This window comes from Mus pahari, chromosome 6 (genome assembly GCF_900095145.1).
Source record: "Mus pahari chromosome 6, PAHARI_EIJ_v1.1, whole genome shotgun sequence".
Taxonomy (NCBI): domain Eukaryota; kingdom Metazoa; phylum Chordata; class Mammalia; order Rodentia; family Muridae; genus Mus; species Mus pahari.
In genome coordinates, this window is record NC_034595.1 from 68,820,780 (window position 1) to 68,838,375 (window position 17,596).

At 49.5% G+C, this 17,596-nt stretch overlaps 2 protein-coding genes across 3 annotated transcripts in view; one reads left to right on the forward strand and one right to left on the reverse strand.

Annotated features, from left to right (window-relative positions):
• The window catches only part of Eri3 (ERI1 exoribonuclease family member 3), a 129,311-nt gene extending 120,337 nt beyond the window's left edge, over positions 1-8,974 (forward strand). For both annotated transcript variants that reach the window (XM_021199612.2, XM_029539489.1), the window contains exon 9: positions 8,418-8,974. In XM_021199612.2, coding sequence (XP_021055271.1) covers positions 8,418-8,500 — 83 coding nt within the window. In that variant the 3' untranslated portion in view covers positions 8,501-8,974. The remainder of the gene's footprint in view (positions 1-8,417) is intronic.
• A 381-nt stretch (positions 8,975-9,355) lies between these two features.
• Positions 9,356-17,236, reverse strand: Dmap1 (DNA methyltransferase 1 associated protein 1). The gene is made up of 11 exons (XM_021199889.2): positions 17,181-17,236; positions 16,810-16,958; positions 16,253-16,344; positions 15,814-16,009; positions 11,261-11,419; positions 11,001-11,168; positions 10,585-10,770; positions 10,387-10,458; positions 10,096-10,168; positions 9,691-9,986; positions 9,356-9,464 (listed from the first exon to the last, which is right to left on the reverse strand). The coding sequence occupies exons 2-11, from the start codon at positions 16,912-16,914 to the stop codon at positions 9,405-9,407; spliced, it is 1,407 nt and encodes a 468-aa protein (XP_021055548.1). The 5' UTR covers positions 16,915-16,958; positions 17,181-17,236; the 3' UTR covers positions 9,356-9,404.
• Between the last annotated feature and the right edge of the window lie 360 nt (positions 17,237-17,596).

A 17,596-nucleotide genomic window follows, 5' to 3' on the forward strand; every position in this document is an offset into this window, starting at 1 on the left:
CTGATCCCAATCAGGGCGGGGTAATTGGCTCTCTGGGGCAGCGGCTGGGGTCCTTGATGAAGAGCTATGTGGATGTAGCCAGCCTGGTCCCCTCCCATCCTGCCACCAGGGCCCACAATTAATAATGATTTGCAAATGGCAGACAAGCAATAACACAGAAAGATGTGGCATCCGTGCTGCCTCTTCATTTCCTCCCCTCACAGATATAAATGGCCACAGAACAAAAACCCAGCACTATAAATTCTGAAATTAGTTATTCACTGGGATAAATGGGGTCTGAAGCCTACAGTCCCACTCCCTACCACCCCTGCCCTTGCTTCCCCTGATCCAGGCTCTGTTTTCAGGACTTCCTCTTTAAATATAAACTCAGTTCCTCACCTTCCTCCCACCACTCCAGTGACCCCTTCTTGGAAGTGAGCACTTGGTCTAGGCTTGCCGCTTCCTCAGTGGGGACGGCAGCCAGTGAGTAGGATCTCGCTCCACCTCCTCTCAAGGGCCTCTCTCTGGCTGCTTGACCTGGCTTCTCTCCCCATTCTGCATTGGGTGTGAATGGAGTTGATGTGGCCTGCCAGGCTTAGGAGTCTGGATCGGAGCTGGTCAGCTCAGAGTTGTCTTCTTTGGCATTTGGGATCAATCCAGTCATTGGCTTGGCCAAGTCTGAGTTGGGCTCCTAACAGCCAAAGGCAGTGCGAGTGACTGAGGGGCTGAGGCTGTGCTTGCTGGTCAGGCATCTCTGGGAAGCTGGCAAAGGCATTTCCGGGCACCGTGCCCTCTCGGCCAGGCACATCCTCCCCCCACCCCCCAAGTGGCTGTGAGCTGGCGGGTAATGGGCGTGTAATGGCCTCATTTCCATGCCCGGCCTCCAGGAGCGGCGGTAAGTGTTTGATTGCCTTAATTTCCAAACACATCATTATCCTAGCTTTACCAGCGCTTAATAAACACTTTATGAGGATTTTTTAAAAAACATCTTCGGTCCGCATACTTCTCTGAAGTGATAAACTCTAATTAAGTCTAATATTTAAAAATATGGTAATGGTGAGTTGTTTGAATAAGTGGACTGCATTTCTGTAATTTCATTATTACGTAAAACACGCTAATTATTTGGAGCACGCTTATTACAGAGAGAGAAATCGCCTGCTAATCAAGATGAAATTGCCTTTTCCCCTTATTGTAGAACCACCGCCATCCTTCACCATCAGCCCTGTGGCACCTCAGGCACCTCTGTGGGGTGGAGGGTGATACAGGGAGGGGCGGGAAGAAGGGGTCACTTAAGAGTCGAGGCCATAAGGACCCTGCTTGGGGAGGGTTAGAAGCTAGAAGAGTGCTGAGTGGGAGGAGAAGAGACTGTTTGTCTGGAAAGAGTGTGGCCAAGGTGGCCATGAATGGGGGAGGGACGTAGGAGACTGTGTGGGCCCAGGCTGGTCCAAGGGATACAGAATGAGTGTCAGGGTATTAATTGTAGAATAACAATGTTATAAGATGTTAGAGTAACTAGTAACTAACATAGACACTATTTTAAATACTTCACAGACAATTCATTCCATCTTTTAAATTATCCTTCAAGAGAAGTAGTTGCTGTAATTTTTCTTTCCATCTTAGAGAAAAAAAAAAAAAATTAGAGAAAAGTTAAAGTTCAGAAAATTAGTTAGGTTCAGTTAAGTAGCTGAGTCTGGACTAAACTCAGAATCTGAGGTTCTCTGCTGTTTAAATTCTAAATTCACTGGCTTGGGCTCCTTTGGATGCTGAACACTGCTGGCCCCACCAGAGTTCAGCCAGGCAATGGTAGTACATGTCTTTATAATCCCAGCACTCAGGAGACAGAGGCAGGTGGATCTCTGTGAGTTTGAGGCCAGCCTGATCTACAGAGTGAGTTCCAGACCAGCTAGGACTATATAGAGAGTCCTTGTCTCAAAAGTACACAGCAAAAGTCAAATTTGAACTTGAGATAAAAGTAGTTTTCAGTGCATGTCCCATTTGAGCTGGGACAGCCTTTAGTCTGGCAGTCCTTTCAGATTGGCCTAGGAAACCCACAGCACTTTAGCTCAGGACATTATTGCTGCTGGATAGCCAGATGGATATGGGTATAAAGTCAGTGAGATTCTAGAATTCTTGTGATTTCCTCATTCTCATGCACAGTCCTGCTCCTTGCAGGTTCTTTCCCCTGTCCATGCCTGCACCCCAGCTTTGCTGGCCTCTGCTCCGTGGGCTCAGACTCCATCCCTTACCAGTCCCTGGACAGATTACCAGACCGGGTGAAGGCAGGAGACTGAGGCTCCGGCAGTGGGCCTTGACATGTCTCTGCATGCTCCTGTAACCACATTACCTCTTAGCCTCTTGAACCAGCAAGCCGGGCAGTGGTGGAGCACGCCTTTAATCCCAGCACTTGGGAGGCAGAGGCAAGCGGATTTCTGAGTTAGAGGCCAGCCTGGTCTACAGAGTGAGTTCTAGGACAGCCAGGACTACACAGAGAAACCCTGTCTCAAAACAAAAACAAAAACAAAAACAAAACAGCAGTTTTCCACCCCTGATTCTCCAAGTTGATCTCCTTTGGTCATTTTTGTTTTCTTTGTCTTATTTCTTTTCTTTTCCTCCTCTTCCTCTTCCTCTTCCTCTTTGAGACAGGCTCTCACTATGTAGCTCTGGCTTTCCTGGAATTCATTACATCCCCTTTAGTCATTTTATATTTGTTCTCTTTACTGGTTCTAACAGTACTGCACACATGATAAGAGCTGCCATTTCAGAAGGGTACAGAGAGAGAGGACAGTTTAGTCCATGATAAGTCAATGGGTTCTGCATCAGAAAAATAATAAAGTTAGAGCTATTTCTTACATACACAAAAGTAATTCCAGACAGATTAAGTAGGAAATACAGCTAAAGCAGGAGTATGGTACACACCTTTAATCCCAGCACTCAGAAGGTACAGGCAGACAGAGCTCTGTGAATAAAGGCCAGCCTGGTCTACATAGTGAGACCCTGTAGAAAAAAAATCCTAATAATTGTCTGGAGAGATTGCTCAGCTGTTAAAAGCCCTGGCTGTTCTTCCAGGGTACGTGGGTTCAGTTCCCAGAACACATACCTGTCTGTAACTTCAGTTCCAGGGGATCCAGCATCCTCTCTGACCTCCACAAGCACTGTACACATGTGGTATGCAGACAGACATGAAAACAAAATGCCTACTAAAAATAAATCTTAAAAAGCTTAACATAATAATGATAATAAAACATAGCTGAGATATGGGATACATTTGTTTTGTGGGCTTCTGTAGGGGAGGTATGCGCATGTGAGTTGGATACTGGATGTCTTTCAGCTACTCACCCTATGGAGGCAGGGCCTCTTACTAAACCCCGAACCCTCCCAACTCAGTGAGATTGGACTGGCTAAGGGCCCTCCCACCCCTGCCTCTGTACTGCCGGAATTGCAGGCGTATGCTAGCACACCTGGCTATTCTGTGGGTGCCCAGGGCTAAACTTCACCAACTGAGCCATCTCTTCAGCCCTTTGGATTTTTGTTTTTTAAACAATAAGATAGAGAAGTTCTTCTTAAACCAGACACTATGCCTTGAAATCCTAATGATATGCCTTATAATGTTAGATGACTCAAAGAATCTTACTTAATTCATCCAAAGCTTCCAAATCCCAACTTCCCTGGGATTATTTACCTGAGTGGTACTAAAATCCTATAATCACTTCTCTCCCAGTCCTCTTGTGAAAGCTTATCTCTTTTCAAAGAAAATTTTGTGTGTGTGCACATTTGTACACGCAAAGATGGAAGCAAGAGGACGGCTTCTGGAAGCCAGCTGTCTCCTTCCCATGAGTCCAGGCTCAGACCCAGGTGCTCAGACTTGCACAGCAAGTGCTGTTACTCACTTACTATTTTATTTGGTTAATCGGTTTGTTTTTCAAGACTGGGTTTCTCTGTATATCACTGCCTGTCCTAGAACTCGCCCTGTAGACCAAGCTGGTCTCAAAAGTGCTAGGATTAAAGTTGTGTGCCACCACTGCCCAGCTAAAAAATTTATTTCTTAAAAAAACAAACAAAAAACCTCTTAGTCTCTTCTTCACACTGTCAACATACTCCCAGCACCACGAGCCTAGTTGTGGGTCAGCCTTTCAGGTGTGAGCCATAGTTCCATCTGCTCACAGATGGTTCTGCCTTTAGGCCTGCCATTTTCCTCTTTAAATGCATTAGTGTCTCCATAGTGCCACCAGAGTCAAGTTCTTGAACTCCTTAGATCGGCATTTAGGTTCCTTGGGTTTCCTCTAGTCAGTCACTGCTAACTTGACCACCCATTCATATGTCACCCACCCCCATGCCATCACTCCACAGATTGCTTCCAGTGGTGTCTGTATTGCCTCTTCACCTTAACCCTAACTTTCTGGGCCAGCTCCCTTTCAGCTTTGCATAGCTTTGTTCTTCTGGGAATCCATTCCCAATCTTCTGAAAGCAGCAGTTCCATGCCTCCTTTCTTCACAGCACTGCACCTCTTAGGGCTCTCTCTGAGTTCTGCAAGTACAGGGAGCTAGTCTTGGGCATCCAGATCTAGTCTGGCCATGCACACCCAGCACACAGAACAGGTTGGCACTCACTAGGTGAAGTGAGAACATGGGTGAAAATCCTTGATGTATTATCCAAGGGCTTCCTGGACCCTTTCATAATGAAGGTTTTCCCTGGCCAGTGTCCTGCTGGCCTGTCCTGCTAGTGACAGGGTTTCCTTCCTGCACTGTGATCGTCAGTTTCCAGACTAGTGTAACTAAGAAGCATTCAGTGCCACCTCAGGTGGGTCACTATTCCAATAGCAGCAGCTTTGCCGAGCAGCTCTGACACTCTGGATGGAGTACCTAACAGACTTAGCCTTCCTTGCTAGGTGCTTACCTGACCCATCCCCTCTGTGGGGTTGCAAAGCTGTTAACCTTCCATTCGTGTCTTGTCCTTATAAAAATATTTCTAACACTAATAATTTTAATGTCTTTCAAAAGAAAAAGTTCTCAAGCTGATATGGCTAGCCTTTTAGAACTTGAAGGTAAAGACCTATTTTGGAGGCCTCCATTGTGAACACAACACAGCAACATATTATCCTGTGTCATCACGGCACCTTTAAGCTGGCCTAATTAGCTCTGCAAGAGATGGTATGAAGACAAAGATGCCAACTAACTCAAATGGTCTCAGAGCTTGTCTGTCTTACCCTTCCCTACTCCCAGGAACCCACATAGTGGAAGGAGCCAAATGACCACCATAAGTTGTCCTCTGAATACACACCTGTAACTGTAGCTCTCAAAAGGTAAACAGAACCAGGAGTTCAAGGTCAAGGCTATCCTCATCTATAGTAAGTCTGAGACCCTGCCCAGGGCTGGGGGCCTGAGGATACAGCACAGTGGTAGAGGGCTTATCTCACATGTACATAGCCCTGGGTTTAAGTCCCAGAACCATGCAAAGGAAAGGAGCAACGTACAGGATGAGCAAGATGCTCACCTGCCTCCATGCCTTCTGCCCCTAGCTTGATTCTCTAGGATCCACTCAGAAGGAGAGAACCAGCTCCTGCAGGTTGTCATATAACATGCACATACACAGTTAAAATGCATGTATATGTGTGGAGACTTTAATCAAGCATTCTAGTGTACACTTTTAATCCCAAGTGCTGAGAGACAGAAACAGATCCTAGGGTTCCAGGCTACCCAGGGCTACATAGCGAGACCCTATCTTAAAAAGAAAAAAGAAAAACAAACAAACAAACAAAAAGCAGACTTTTTAAACAGAAGGCAGGAAGAACCACCAAAGGGATTTAAAGAGGGAAAGACATTAGTGTAAAAAAGATCATATTAGTTACAAGAGGGTGGATCTGAGGGACAAACCAGACTGTTTAAATCTAAGAATTACAAGGTGTAGACTACAAGGTGACTGGCTACTGGAAAAGGGAAGCATTTGATTAGTAGTGGTTCTCAACCTTCCCAATGTTGCAACCCCTTAGTACAGTTCATGTTGTGGTAACACCAGCCACAGAATTATTTTTGTTGCTACTTTGTAATTTTGCTAAGCAGTTTCTCAGTTCCTAAGACTGTCAAAAATACATGCTTTCTGATGGTCATGACCCACAGGTTAAGAACCACTGGGTTACAGAATAAGGAAACGAGATCTGCAGAGGTTTCAGACCTGGTTAGATCCGGCCAGTGTGCGTGAGGTGTTGACCTCTTGGGAGTTTCAGGTGATTTACTGTATAGTGCTATTTGCTGATGTCAAGAATGCACAAGGAGGAGGAGAAAACCTGGGGAGAATATTATGTACTGGGGTGTTTTGATTGTATGTATCTGGAAAGAACTGTTTGAAGATTTGAGTTTGTGGTGGGACTGAAGAGAAAGATGCTGGATGGGGAGAATAGCCATCAGGAGCAGCCAGAGCTCAGGATTTAGGTGAAGTTGGCCATGTGTGGCATGGGGAAGGTGAAGAGTGACTGAGGTGTGTAGGCACCTCTTGGCACTTGCTCACTGATGGCCTAGGGGTCTAGACTAGGACATTTACTTGATCCAAAGGAGGCAGATTGAGTGATTTGTCCAGCATTGAGGGAGGAGCCCGATGAAGTCAATAGAAAACTAATTTTCTTTTCTGCTAAAAGAAATGAGGTGTGTGGCCGCTGGGTAATTGCAGATAACGAGGGGACTTACTCTTAATATGCACAGTGGCCATGGTCTTCAGAGCGCTGAAGACAGGAAGGATGTGAGGTGCCCTGACAGGGCTAGGTTTATTTGGGGAAAACATCCCTCTGTCCCAGGTTCCCTCTTCTCTCAATGATGCTATCACAGCATCTGGCCTCACAGCTCCTGTCCTATTCCTGTCAACTGCTCAGCTTTCCTGTCACACCCCTCCCTCTACCCTCACAGCACTGGCGCACTCACTAAGGGAGACAAATGACAGGGCCTCTGCTGAGCGGGGTGCGTGTCCGGCCCATAAACCACGGGGATGGGTCATGTCTGGAGTTGCCATGGCCGCCACTACCCACCCATCTGTCTTCTCCCCATTCTGCCTCAAAGCAGACCAGTCCTGACTGGTTTCCTGAGTCCCTGGAGAAACCCGATATCAACTCCCCACATCTCTGCCCGCCATAGGTACATACATATTGGACCCTTCTAAGACAGGATCTCCTATGGTTAATGAGACATTTTCTTTGCTCAGGTGGGGCCAGAGGTCCCCTTTCTTAGGCCACACACTGTCTTAGTGAGGGCAAGCATAGCTCAGTGGAAGGCAAAGATTCCAAGGCCTTCTGACCTTTCCACCACCCTCACTTGATTACATCATCTTTGTATGGTACTTCTGCATCACAGCATCTATGAAATGAGACTATGGCTCAGGGACAACAAGGAAGGGAGGTGGGAAAAGAGTAGGAGATGGTTGGGGACTGCTTTGGGAAGCTGAACCCAGGTAGATGGGCAGTTTCTCTCAACCTTCCTAACACTGCCACCTTTTAATACAGTTCCGCTACTTCATAACTATAATTTTGTTACCATTATGAATTGTAAATATCTGATATGCAGGATATGATATGACCCCTGTGAAAGAGTCATTTGACCCACAGGCTGAGAACCGCTGCCCTAGTAGGACAAGCTCCAAGTTACTCCCCTTCTTGCATCTAGTAGTGGAATAAGTCCTATGTTTGCAAAGTCCCCAGAGTCCCTGCAGCCTCTAGGCTACTACAACAGCTCACAGCATAGAGTTCTTCAGAGGCCAATACCAGAGAAACTAATAGGGTCTAACACATATAGACTATTTAACCAGATATTTGAGCACAGACAAGGTCCCAAAAGGTGACCAGCTGCCAAGCTTACTCCGACAGAGGCAGGTTGTAGGTTGACTACTGCACTGCGTATGTCTGGCAGGCCAATAGCAGCTACATGGGGACAGGTATCCAGGGCAGGTGTTTCCCAGGGTTCCGACACAGCCATGCCAAGTCTTGTGCCTTGTCACCAGTTGAGTATTGCCTGGGCCACAGTTCCCTCCCACTTACACAAGTGCCGACAAAGTCACCCTGGCTGTGGGTGTGATGAATGGCCGCACAGTAATGAAATGGAGACATCAAGGCGGGTGGCGGGAAGACGGAGTGTGGCGGACAGGCCGTCCCCATGTGGCGGCAACAAGAAGGATCGCCCAGCGGCCAGGGGCCGTCAAGGGAGAAATTACACATTTACTCTGCCTTTTTCTTACTGCGACGGCGCCCATACATCACCACTGGGGCCGGGATGGGACACAGCGGCCAATTTCCAGCATGAATTATGGGGCTGAGAAGCATTGAGTCCAGGCTTCCTGCAGGCCCAGTATCACCCAGCCCAACCCAAGGCTAGAAATGTTGCCATCAGAGCCAGAGATGTCCCTCTCAGGCCTATATAGCTCCTGAATCTGGCCCCTGTCTGAATGTCTTCTCTTCTGTCTAGATGACTGCAAGAACATTGCCAACATCATGAAGACATTGGCATACCGAGGCTTCATCTTCAAGCAGACATCAAAGCCCTTCTGATTGGCAGAGGACGGGATGGGGCAGGACAGGGTAGCTGCTTGGCCCAAACCAGAATCCTCCTCTCCCTCACCAGAGGGAAAAGGGAGAGTGGCACAGCTCTGCGCCCAGAGTGTCCCCCAGCTGCCCTACAGGCTTGTGCCCTGTGTGAGGGCTGGGCCACTTGGCCCCTCTGGAGCAGACACTTTGTGCCCCACCCCACTCCCATTCCTCAGTCTCAGCCCAGTATTAGCCCCTGCCATTATGGACCTGAGCTAGGGGGAACCCAGGTACTCTACTGCCTTCTCCCTAGTACACAGGCTTCTGCTGGGGCCACCAAGCCCTCCCTGTGCCCCTCCCATCCATAGTGCATGGTGTGTGGTGCCCCCAGGGCTCCAGGACAGATCAGGCCCCACCTTGTGTCCACCCTCCCCTCATCCCTGCTGTGAACGTGCCACTTGAATAAAGTCGGGGAAACAAGGTCCTAGTGTGTATGGAGCCACCCTTGTGTCTAAGGCTGCTGTTATGCTGGTGTTCCAGGCTTCACCTCCATACAAAGCCATCAGCATGTGAGCAGCTGACACTCTAGTACCTTCACTAAAGCTACACAAACTGGGGGCAGGGCTGGGGTGGGAGGTGGGAAATATCTGGACCCCAAGGACCTGCCAAAACTGCTGAGATCCCAGCTGTGTGCAAGACCATCTTAAATTTAAAACCACAGGTGTTCGAGGTGCAGGGTCTGGGCAACTAAAAGTGGCTAAGGGCCTGATGTGGGCATTGCGAGCAAGCCTTTAGGGACTTGCTGTAGTGATGGATTGATATAGCAGACTGTTATTCCAGCCGAGGATATGAAGAAGGAAGGAAACGGAGTCAGCCCAGTCCAACATAATAGCTCTATTTACACCGTACCACCGACTTGGACGGCCCCTTATGGTTTCTTGGCTTTCTTCACAGAAGATGAGCTGGAGGCTGATTCCCGTCGTTTCCGCTAAAGAGACAAAGTTTTGAGGTTAGTGGCCTCTGAGGTTGGACTCAAGGCTTAGTCTGTCATTTTTCAGAGAAGAGGCCCAATAGTCAACCCTCTCCTGTCGTCAGCCTCGCCCCTCACAGTGGCAACCATTCCCTTGAAGGCACTGGAGAGAGTAGGCTCTGTAAGCGATGTGCTCTCTTGCAGAGCCAAGTCATGCTCCCCACAAGCCTGTCCAGGCTCTTACCGAATTGGGGGTGAGGGGTGCACCCACGACATCAATGATGGTGTCCTTGGTAGGGTCCAGACCAAGTCCAGATTCAGACACTGTTGGCTCAGCAGAAGCTGGGGTTGGTCCCACTGCTGCTGTGGCAGGGGCCCCCAGCACTCCTGCCCGAGCCAGGGCCTCGTGCCGGTGCCGCAGCATCTGTAGCTCATATTCACAGTTGGCACAGGCCTGCTTGAGCTCATAGAGTAACACCAGGTCGCTCCGCAACTCATTGAACATATGCACCAGCTCCTCTGTGGGGGTAGGGCTCAGCTCTGCAAGCAAGACAAAGCCAGACTGTGGTCGAATGCCTGAAGCATGAGCTACCCTCCCTTGCATAGGCTCTGAGAGAAGGGGACATGCTGTGGGCTCAGCATCACTCACCCACACCAAGTTCCAGCAGCATCTGTTCCAGCGCCTTGATCTTCTTCTGACCCACAGAGCTGGGCAGCTTCATCTGCAATGATGAAGCTAGCTAAGTCCTCCACCTCTTGGGATGAGGCACACAGGTAACCCGTGGGTGTAGCTGTGGCTGAGAAGTGGAGAGTGGTGAAGGCAGACTAGGCTTGGCCATGTCCTGAGGTCCACAGCCCCCGCTCCCGCCGCTCTAGACTTAGCAGCTGTAGCGTTAGGCCATCTGGAGCCAAGGGCCCACAACTGCGTGAGGTAACTCACCCGCTGGCTCCGTAGCGTGACACCTGCTGACTTAAAATCTGGAAACTTGATGCCTGCCGTCTCTGGAACAGCCTGGAGAAGAGTTAAAGCGCCTTAGGAGTCACGGGGGGGGGGGGGGTGGCTCAGGGACCCACTGAAGCTGGGGACCTCATGCCAGGTGACCCCTCCCCCCTGAGCTTGCTGGGTTAGCCTCCACACCGGCTTCTCAGCCTCCTTCTTTTGGGGTAGCTTCTTCTTGGGAGCCTTGCGCTCTGTGCGCCTCTGCTCTGCAGTGGTGTCTGCTGCTGTAATCAGCTTCTGCAGGTCTTGGCTGCGCTTCTCCCGCTCTTTTTTCCGGGCCTCAATCTTACGCAGCTCCTGTAGGAGGTACTCCTCCTCTGCCACCTGCAAAAGCAAGAAATGCTCCAGTGTGTATGAGGCTATGTGGAAGCAGATGGCCGGCGAGCTGATGGGACACTAGGTTATCTATGAGGGACCAGAGGTAAGGAGACGACTACAGATAAGGGAGGAGCAGGGGACCATGGAAATGGGCTGGAGGTGAGGGGCCTGGGGGAGTGAGAGCTGAGCCATGGAGGGTGGAGAGCAAAGGCTTCAGGTATAGAAGAGGTTATGACCTGCTCTGGGGTTCGGTTGTAAAGCCGCTCCAGCTGTTCCTTCCGCCGTCTCTCATGCCCAGCATCAAACACTGGTATTTTGAGATCTGTTCCTGGCACAGCCCTAACGTTGGCAAGCTTGGCACAAATGTGGTAGTACCTCTCTTTCAGGTCCTCCACAGAACGCTTCTGAGGATCAAGACACATGGAAAGAACACTGAGGAGCACATGGAAGAGATGGCAGAAGGATTGGGCACTCAGGCCAGTGCACACCAGCTCACCTTGAACTGCTGATGGTCATACCGATCGTGAATGACTACAAAGCGCAGGTCAAACCGGCGGCTGAGGTCAAAGAGGTGGTCAGTCTCCGCCTTAGTCCATGCGTCGTCGTGGAGGTAGAGCTGGTACTCCTGTTCTGAGTACACGGGAACCTGCACCGTCTACTGGAACAAAGACATGGGGACTGCATTCCTTGTGTATGTCCAAGCATGTTTGCCATGTTACCACAACCCTTCCTGTTTATTACCAACCCCTACCCCCTCCCCCCCAGTAGCAGCCTGTAGAAAGGAAAGACCCTGTCTTGATTAGTCAGAGGCCCCGCCCTATAAGGCTGTGGGTCAGTGGCCTACCTGATTCACTCAGGACAACTTACCATCTTCTGGAATGGGCCACAAGCTCCTATCTGATTTGTAAGCACTTCTAGGCACCTAAGGGTCAATTCTAGAATGACAAACCCATCAGACAGGGAAAGGCCCAGAGCCTTGTCTGAAGCACTACTGCCACCCAGTGGTGACAGTGAAACGTGCCTTCTCAGTACTTCAATGTTGGGCATCTCCAGGGAAACTTCGTGCCTATGCCCCTTCCTCTCCTGGCCCACATTCCTCGCCCAGGTGCCATTTCAGAGTTACCAACCTCACCACAATTGGGTCACAGGTCAGAGATCTAAGAAGGAGTTGGTGCTGGGCTAGAACAGGAAGTTTCTCATGAATTCAAAAGCACAGCAGGCTCTTGGACACTTCACCAGATGTCACACATCCCCAACCTTAATACGCTCAACACTGTGTTCATTCCTCTTCAAACATCCCCAATCCACACCTCAGCCACTGTCACCAAAGCCAGCATCAGAAGCCTGTGTCTAATGATGGTCTATGTTTCTGTTTTGTTGTCGACACAGCCTTGGGAAGTGGCCTTGGCTGGTCAGCACTCTGTGGAGACCAGACTGGCTCTACTTCACAGCAGTCCTCCTGCCTCAGTCTCCCAAACACTGAGATTACAAGCACACACCACCACACCTGGCATTGGAATCATCTTTTAATTCCTACTTTTTACTTAATTTTGCCTCCAGAATCCCCATCTATCTCAATGGCCACAACCCATTCAGAGTAGCACAGCACTGTCCTGTTCTACTCAGACCACCCTTCACCCTCTTCCAGTCAGTTCTCTATCGGCAGACGTTGACACCATGCTACTTACAGGACAGACCTACAAAAGAATGGAAACAAAGAAGCACTTTCACGTCACAACTGTGGGTCCACTCATGTAATATAAACATGGACTTGTGTTCTCTTAAAATCCTAATTATCTTTCTCAGTCTATGCTGGACTACAAACAGAAAAGATCGCCCGCCTGTTCCTAAGAAAGATGCTGTTCTAGATCAACTTCTGAGATAAAGTGCCTTCTCGATAATTCATAAGTTCAAGAGCAAGGCTTGGCCATTTCTCTCCCTTGACTTTATTCTTAATCCCATAGTCCTTCTACCAACTGAACATTCTCATCCTGACCACTCAGACATCATTTCTGGAAAGTCTAGTTTCCCAGACTTGGCTGCATATACTGCCTAGTAATTTGTGTGTGTGTGTGTGTTGAGAAGGCTGTGACTATGGAGACCAGAAGGCATTGGATGTCCAGAAGCAGCTGGAGTTATAGGTAGCTATGAACTACCTATCTGGTTCCTGGGAACCAAGCCCCAGTCTGAAAGAGCAATAAGCACTCTTAATTACTGAGCCATCTGTTTAGCCCCATGCTACTTTTGTTTTTATTCTGTAGCCTAGGCTGGCCTGACAGTATGTAGCTGAAGATGACCATGAACTCCTGATCCTCCTGACTCCACCTCCCAAATACTGGGACTACAAGTATGTACCTCCATACCAGGCTAACTAAACCTTAAGGCTAAATAGAAGTGAACTAGTGAAGGAGAACAGGGGATGACAAAAGGGCATGAGATGAAACTACTCTAATGTGTGCACACGCCTGGCTTCAGGGCACAGGCTGGGAAACATCGAGCTGAGAAGAGAGTCTGCTGTGGCAGTGAACTAGCTGGTGCAGGGAGTGCACCCGCTTCTGGGAGCTTAGAGTTGATCTAGGGGTGACACATGTGATCCAACGAGGCTAGTTTTAAGGAGACTAAAGGTCTTGTTTCTGGATTTGGGTTCCCTCCCAGCACCAACGTGTCAGCTCACAGTCATTTATGATTCCAGTCCCAGTGGTTCCAGCTCCTCTTCCACCTGTACAGGCACTGCACCCGTGTGGTACACAGACACAGACAAGCAAACCCTCATACACATAAAATAAAATAATTTTAAAGTCCTGTTTCTTGTATCTAAGACCACCTAGCAGCAGAGAAGGTGTTGGGGTGAAAGAAGAATAGGAAACTAAGCAGCCACCTTCAGCAGTAGTGGAGGTGAGAAGCCAAAAGGCCAAACAAAAGCAGCAGAGAAGGCACAGGCCTAGAGGCTAGAGTAACAGGAAATCCCAGAGTTGGGCATGAAGGGCCAAGGAGGGTGCCACCCTCAGTGACTCCTGGACTCCTGTCTTGAGCAAGAGCAGAGGGAGAGTCACAGAGAGTAAGGCCCCTCAGAGGAGCAGCTGTAGAGGAAGAACAGGAATTCCCTCAATCTTGTAGTCACCCAGAGCTTGCCACAACTCATCCAGTCCTGACATGACTCTACTTTAAAATCTGAGTGGCTCCAAGTTCTTAAGCTTGGTTGCTAAGGGCCACCTGGCATGGTCACTGTTGATCAACAAAGCCACACCTCCCCCACCATCACCCTACATGGAGCGTTAGGCTCTATCGGTATGGGAATGCCCAGTGCATCCAGTACACGTGAACCTTTTTAAGTTACACTTTAAATTGCAGCTTTGTTTCAGGTGTGTAGGGATGGGATATTTGGAGGTCAAAGGACATTTCAGAGTCTGCTCTCTCCTTCCACCATGTGGGTCCCAGTCCCAGGGATCAACCTTGGCCATAGGCCTGTCTGCAGGAGCCTCTGGGCCTTACATTCTTTTTATATCTTTCTTCGCCATGTTCTATGTGTATGAAGGAAAAAGAACCACTGTACCTAGTACCATCATCTAGGAAACTCCCATAACGTTCCAGCCTTCCGAGGAGTTTATCTCCTACTGGACTGTGACTGTACCCATATTCCCGTGTCTCAATAACACGACGTTTCTAAGGCCAGGTGCTCTGTCTGACTTATTTTTGTTCTCAGTGTTTGGGCTTCAGCATGCTGGAACAGTAGGTACTAAATACAAACTGAGTGATTTTTTTAAGATAAAAGAACGTCTGACTTTCCCAGTCCCTCCCCCTCCTTCAAAGACTTCACCTTTTCCCTGAGCTCCGTCAGTCCAGCTTCTCCATCAGTTGGCCCCTAGAGTCCGAAGAATGATAGTGGGATGGAGGACACACTGGTTTGGGATGACTGTGATAGAGCCACACGGGACTATGCTCAGTCTGAGAAGCCTGTGAACCATCAGAGAGGGCGTCCAGGCACAAGATGTGTCAGACTGAGAAAAATCTCGAGTTTGAGCTCCTGGTGTTTTAAGGTCTTAATTCTAGACTGCTCTGAGCCACACTGTACAGTACCTTAGCCACAGGCTATACAATCCTAGCCTACTCTAGCTCTTCCTCTCAATGGCTGGATGAGACTGGAAAACGCACTGCTTTAGATACGGCTCTACAATCTAGACCAAAAAACTAACTGGTCTTGGTTTAGGGTGCTTAGCCATAAAGGGTGAAGAGCACAGGCAGAGATTTGATTGGTAACAAATACCACCTTCTCAGAGAGGCCCACCCTGACCACTCTTAGGTTTGACAAGGTGGGTCAGAAGGTCAGACAACCTAAGTTTGATCTCTGGGGCCCAGCTCTCAGGTGTCCTCTGGTCTTCTGGCATGTGCCATACAAATGCTGACACATACCAAATAAATGAATAAAATGCAGGCTACCCCTACACTGCCAGCAAATGCCCTGTTTTCTCATTTCCTGTCATTCAGCTCTAGTTCCAGCGTACTGGCAGCAGTTCTTTGCCAGAATTCAATTTATTTCTTTACATTCATGTCATCCCCTTCCCCTTCTTCTTTGTCCTGTTGTTCACAGCTAAGAGAAATTGCCAAGTCAAAGATGTGTTCCAAGTGTGCAATACAGGCCACAGTGTAGAAATGTTCCCTCTCACTGAGTAGGAATAAAGGAAGGGTTAGGGGTTCTGATGTGAGCCACCCATGGGACACTCAGAAAGGGGTATTAGTAAATGAGATCTTCTGCGGTGAGGCCAGTACCTGCTGAAGTAACAGAGCTAGAGGAGAGCAATGAAGAAGCATGGAGAAGCGGGAAGCTGCACCTAGGATGCAGCTGTGAGGAGCAGCAGCACTTGAAGGGCCAAGGGAAGCCACTAAAACCCTCAGGAGAGCCAGGAAAGGATGGAACACGACAGGCAGAAGAAGCCCACAGGCAGCACTTGACCTAGAACTGAGTGGGCACGAGGCTGGGGCTGAGCACATCTGGAGCCAGCCCTTGGCAGACTGGAGAACTCAGCAAGCTTTGTGCTGTCAGCAGCTCACCTTATTGAACCTGGCAAAAGGGTAGTCCTTGCCCTCCTCCGCCGCTCGTCGCCAGTGGAAAAACATAGCACCATCCTTTCGAGCTGGGTTGGTAAAAGGCATCCATTTCCAAGGGCGAACCTTCTTGGACCCCAGTTTCGCCTTCACTGTCCGATACCCCTGACCAGTGTCACTGGGCAGTAGTGGGGGTGCATCCCTGGCAGTGGAGGTGAAAGGTTAGAAGCAGGTGTGTGGAGAACCTCTAAAGCCAAGAAGCTCAGCCCACCCTGGAATAAGGAAGTCATGTCCTGGAGCAAGACACTGAGCTGTCCTGCAGGAGGATCCCTAATTGGGGATACTGGCGGGGGGGGGGGGGAGGTAGAAGAAGAGAAAACAGGGAGATAGGACTATGCCTGGTGAGCTAGGGGAAACACGGAGGACTTGGGATTCCAATACTTGCTTTTTGTCAGAGTAAAGCAGAGCGTAGACCTCCCGGTGCATGCCCTCAGGCCTCTTGAAGGTCAGCGTCTCCGAGGACTTCTTGGACTTTTTCTGGAAAGAAAACCACAGGGGGAAAAATGATGGCCCAGACCCACCCTTACCTGAAGTCTTTACCCAGCCCAACCTGAACAAACAAATGCTGAACTAAAGCCCAGGACTCACGAGCGTCTCTACCCCGCCTGCACAGGTCTTTCCTCTCCCCACTCGCGTCTGAGTTATCAGGGAAGAAAGTCCTTCCCTCACCTCAAGACTGTCACAATGTCTTGCTCTCTCTTCCCAACAACTTACAAGTGTCACGTTCCCTCGGTCCTCTCGTCCGTTGGAGGTTTCCCGCTCTTTTGGTCCCCACCACCTCCCAGTGTCCTCTCTCCGTCACATTAAGGGTGGCATGCTTCTTGTTCCATTGTAGCTCTCCTTTTATTATCCCTTCCACCATCTCTCTTCTGGTCACACCCCTTCCCATCCCTTCGCCAACACCTTCCCCCGCACTTCAGCCCGCTCAGATGGCCCTGCTACCTTGTCCGGGTTGATAATATCCTTTTTGCTGATGGTCCCGGAGGCGGCATCTCCCTCTGGACCCCCGAGTTCTAGAATGTCTCGTACATCTGCGCCCGTAGCCATCACGCCGAGGGATGAGGTAGCACCCCGACGTCAAGGGTCGGTACCTGCAGAAGACGGTGCTACCGTTAGGGGGGCGGTGTCCCTGCAACTCCCGCTCAAGTGGGGGCAGGGAGAAGAGGCCAGCGGTCCACACCAGCTCTGGGTGCTGCCTCGTCCTCCGCCTCCCCGCGCCGGTGTCCCTTAAGGTGTCGCACCGTCCTCCCTGCCTCGCCATCCCCCGGGATCCACACCCGAGACCTCCAGCTGCAGCCCACTCCTCAAATTACCTCTCTCGGAAGACCCACGGATAGAAACTTCCGGCTGTGCGTCGTAGAAACGCAACCCTTAGAAACACTTCCGGTTGGTGCTTAAACAAATAGGAGCCGGCTGGCAACCCAGTGTGCAAGCTACCGGGCAGGCTGAGTCGCTCACTGGCTGTGCTCCCAGGAATCGGCGCGAGGCGATGCGGGCTTGCTTTTGACATTTACCTTCTATTTCGCTCCGTTGTGTCCCAGGCAATGAAAAGAAAACCCAGAGAGAACTCTGTTGACATTGAAAAGTCACTTATTTTCTCAAAACCTATTTCAAAACACTTAATCTGTTTACAAAATGAAAATTGTAACAGCCCCTGCTTAAGTGAAATACCAATAACCCGTGTAAAACAATGGCACAGTGCCTGGGACATTATTTTTTTTTTTTTTTT

Bases quoted from the DNA above. Each gene is read 5' to 3' on its own strand.
- Dmap1 (XM_021199889.2), bottom strand. From the start codon at position 16,914: ATGGCTACGGGCGCAGATGTACGAGACATTCTAGAACTCGGGGGTCCA. The intron at 16,010-16,252 runs GCAAGTATTGGA...CTCCACTGCCAG, and splicing joins CTGCTTTACTCTGACAAAAA to GGATGCACCCCCACTACTGC. The intron at 9,465-9,690 runs GTAAGAGCCTGG...TTGTCTCTTTAG, and splicing joins CACCCCTCACCCCCAATTCG to CGGAAACGACGGGAATCAGC.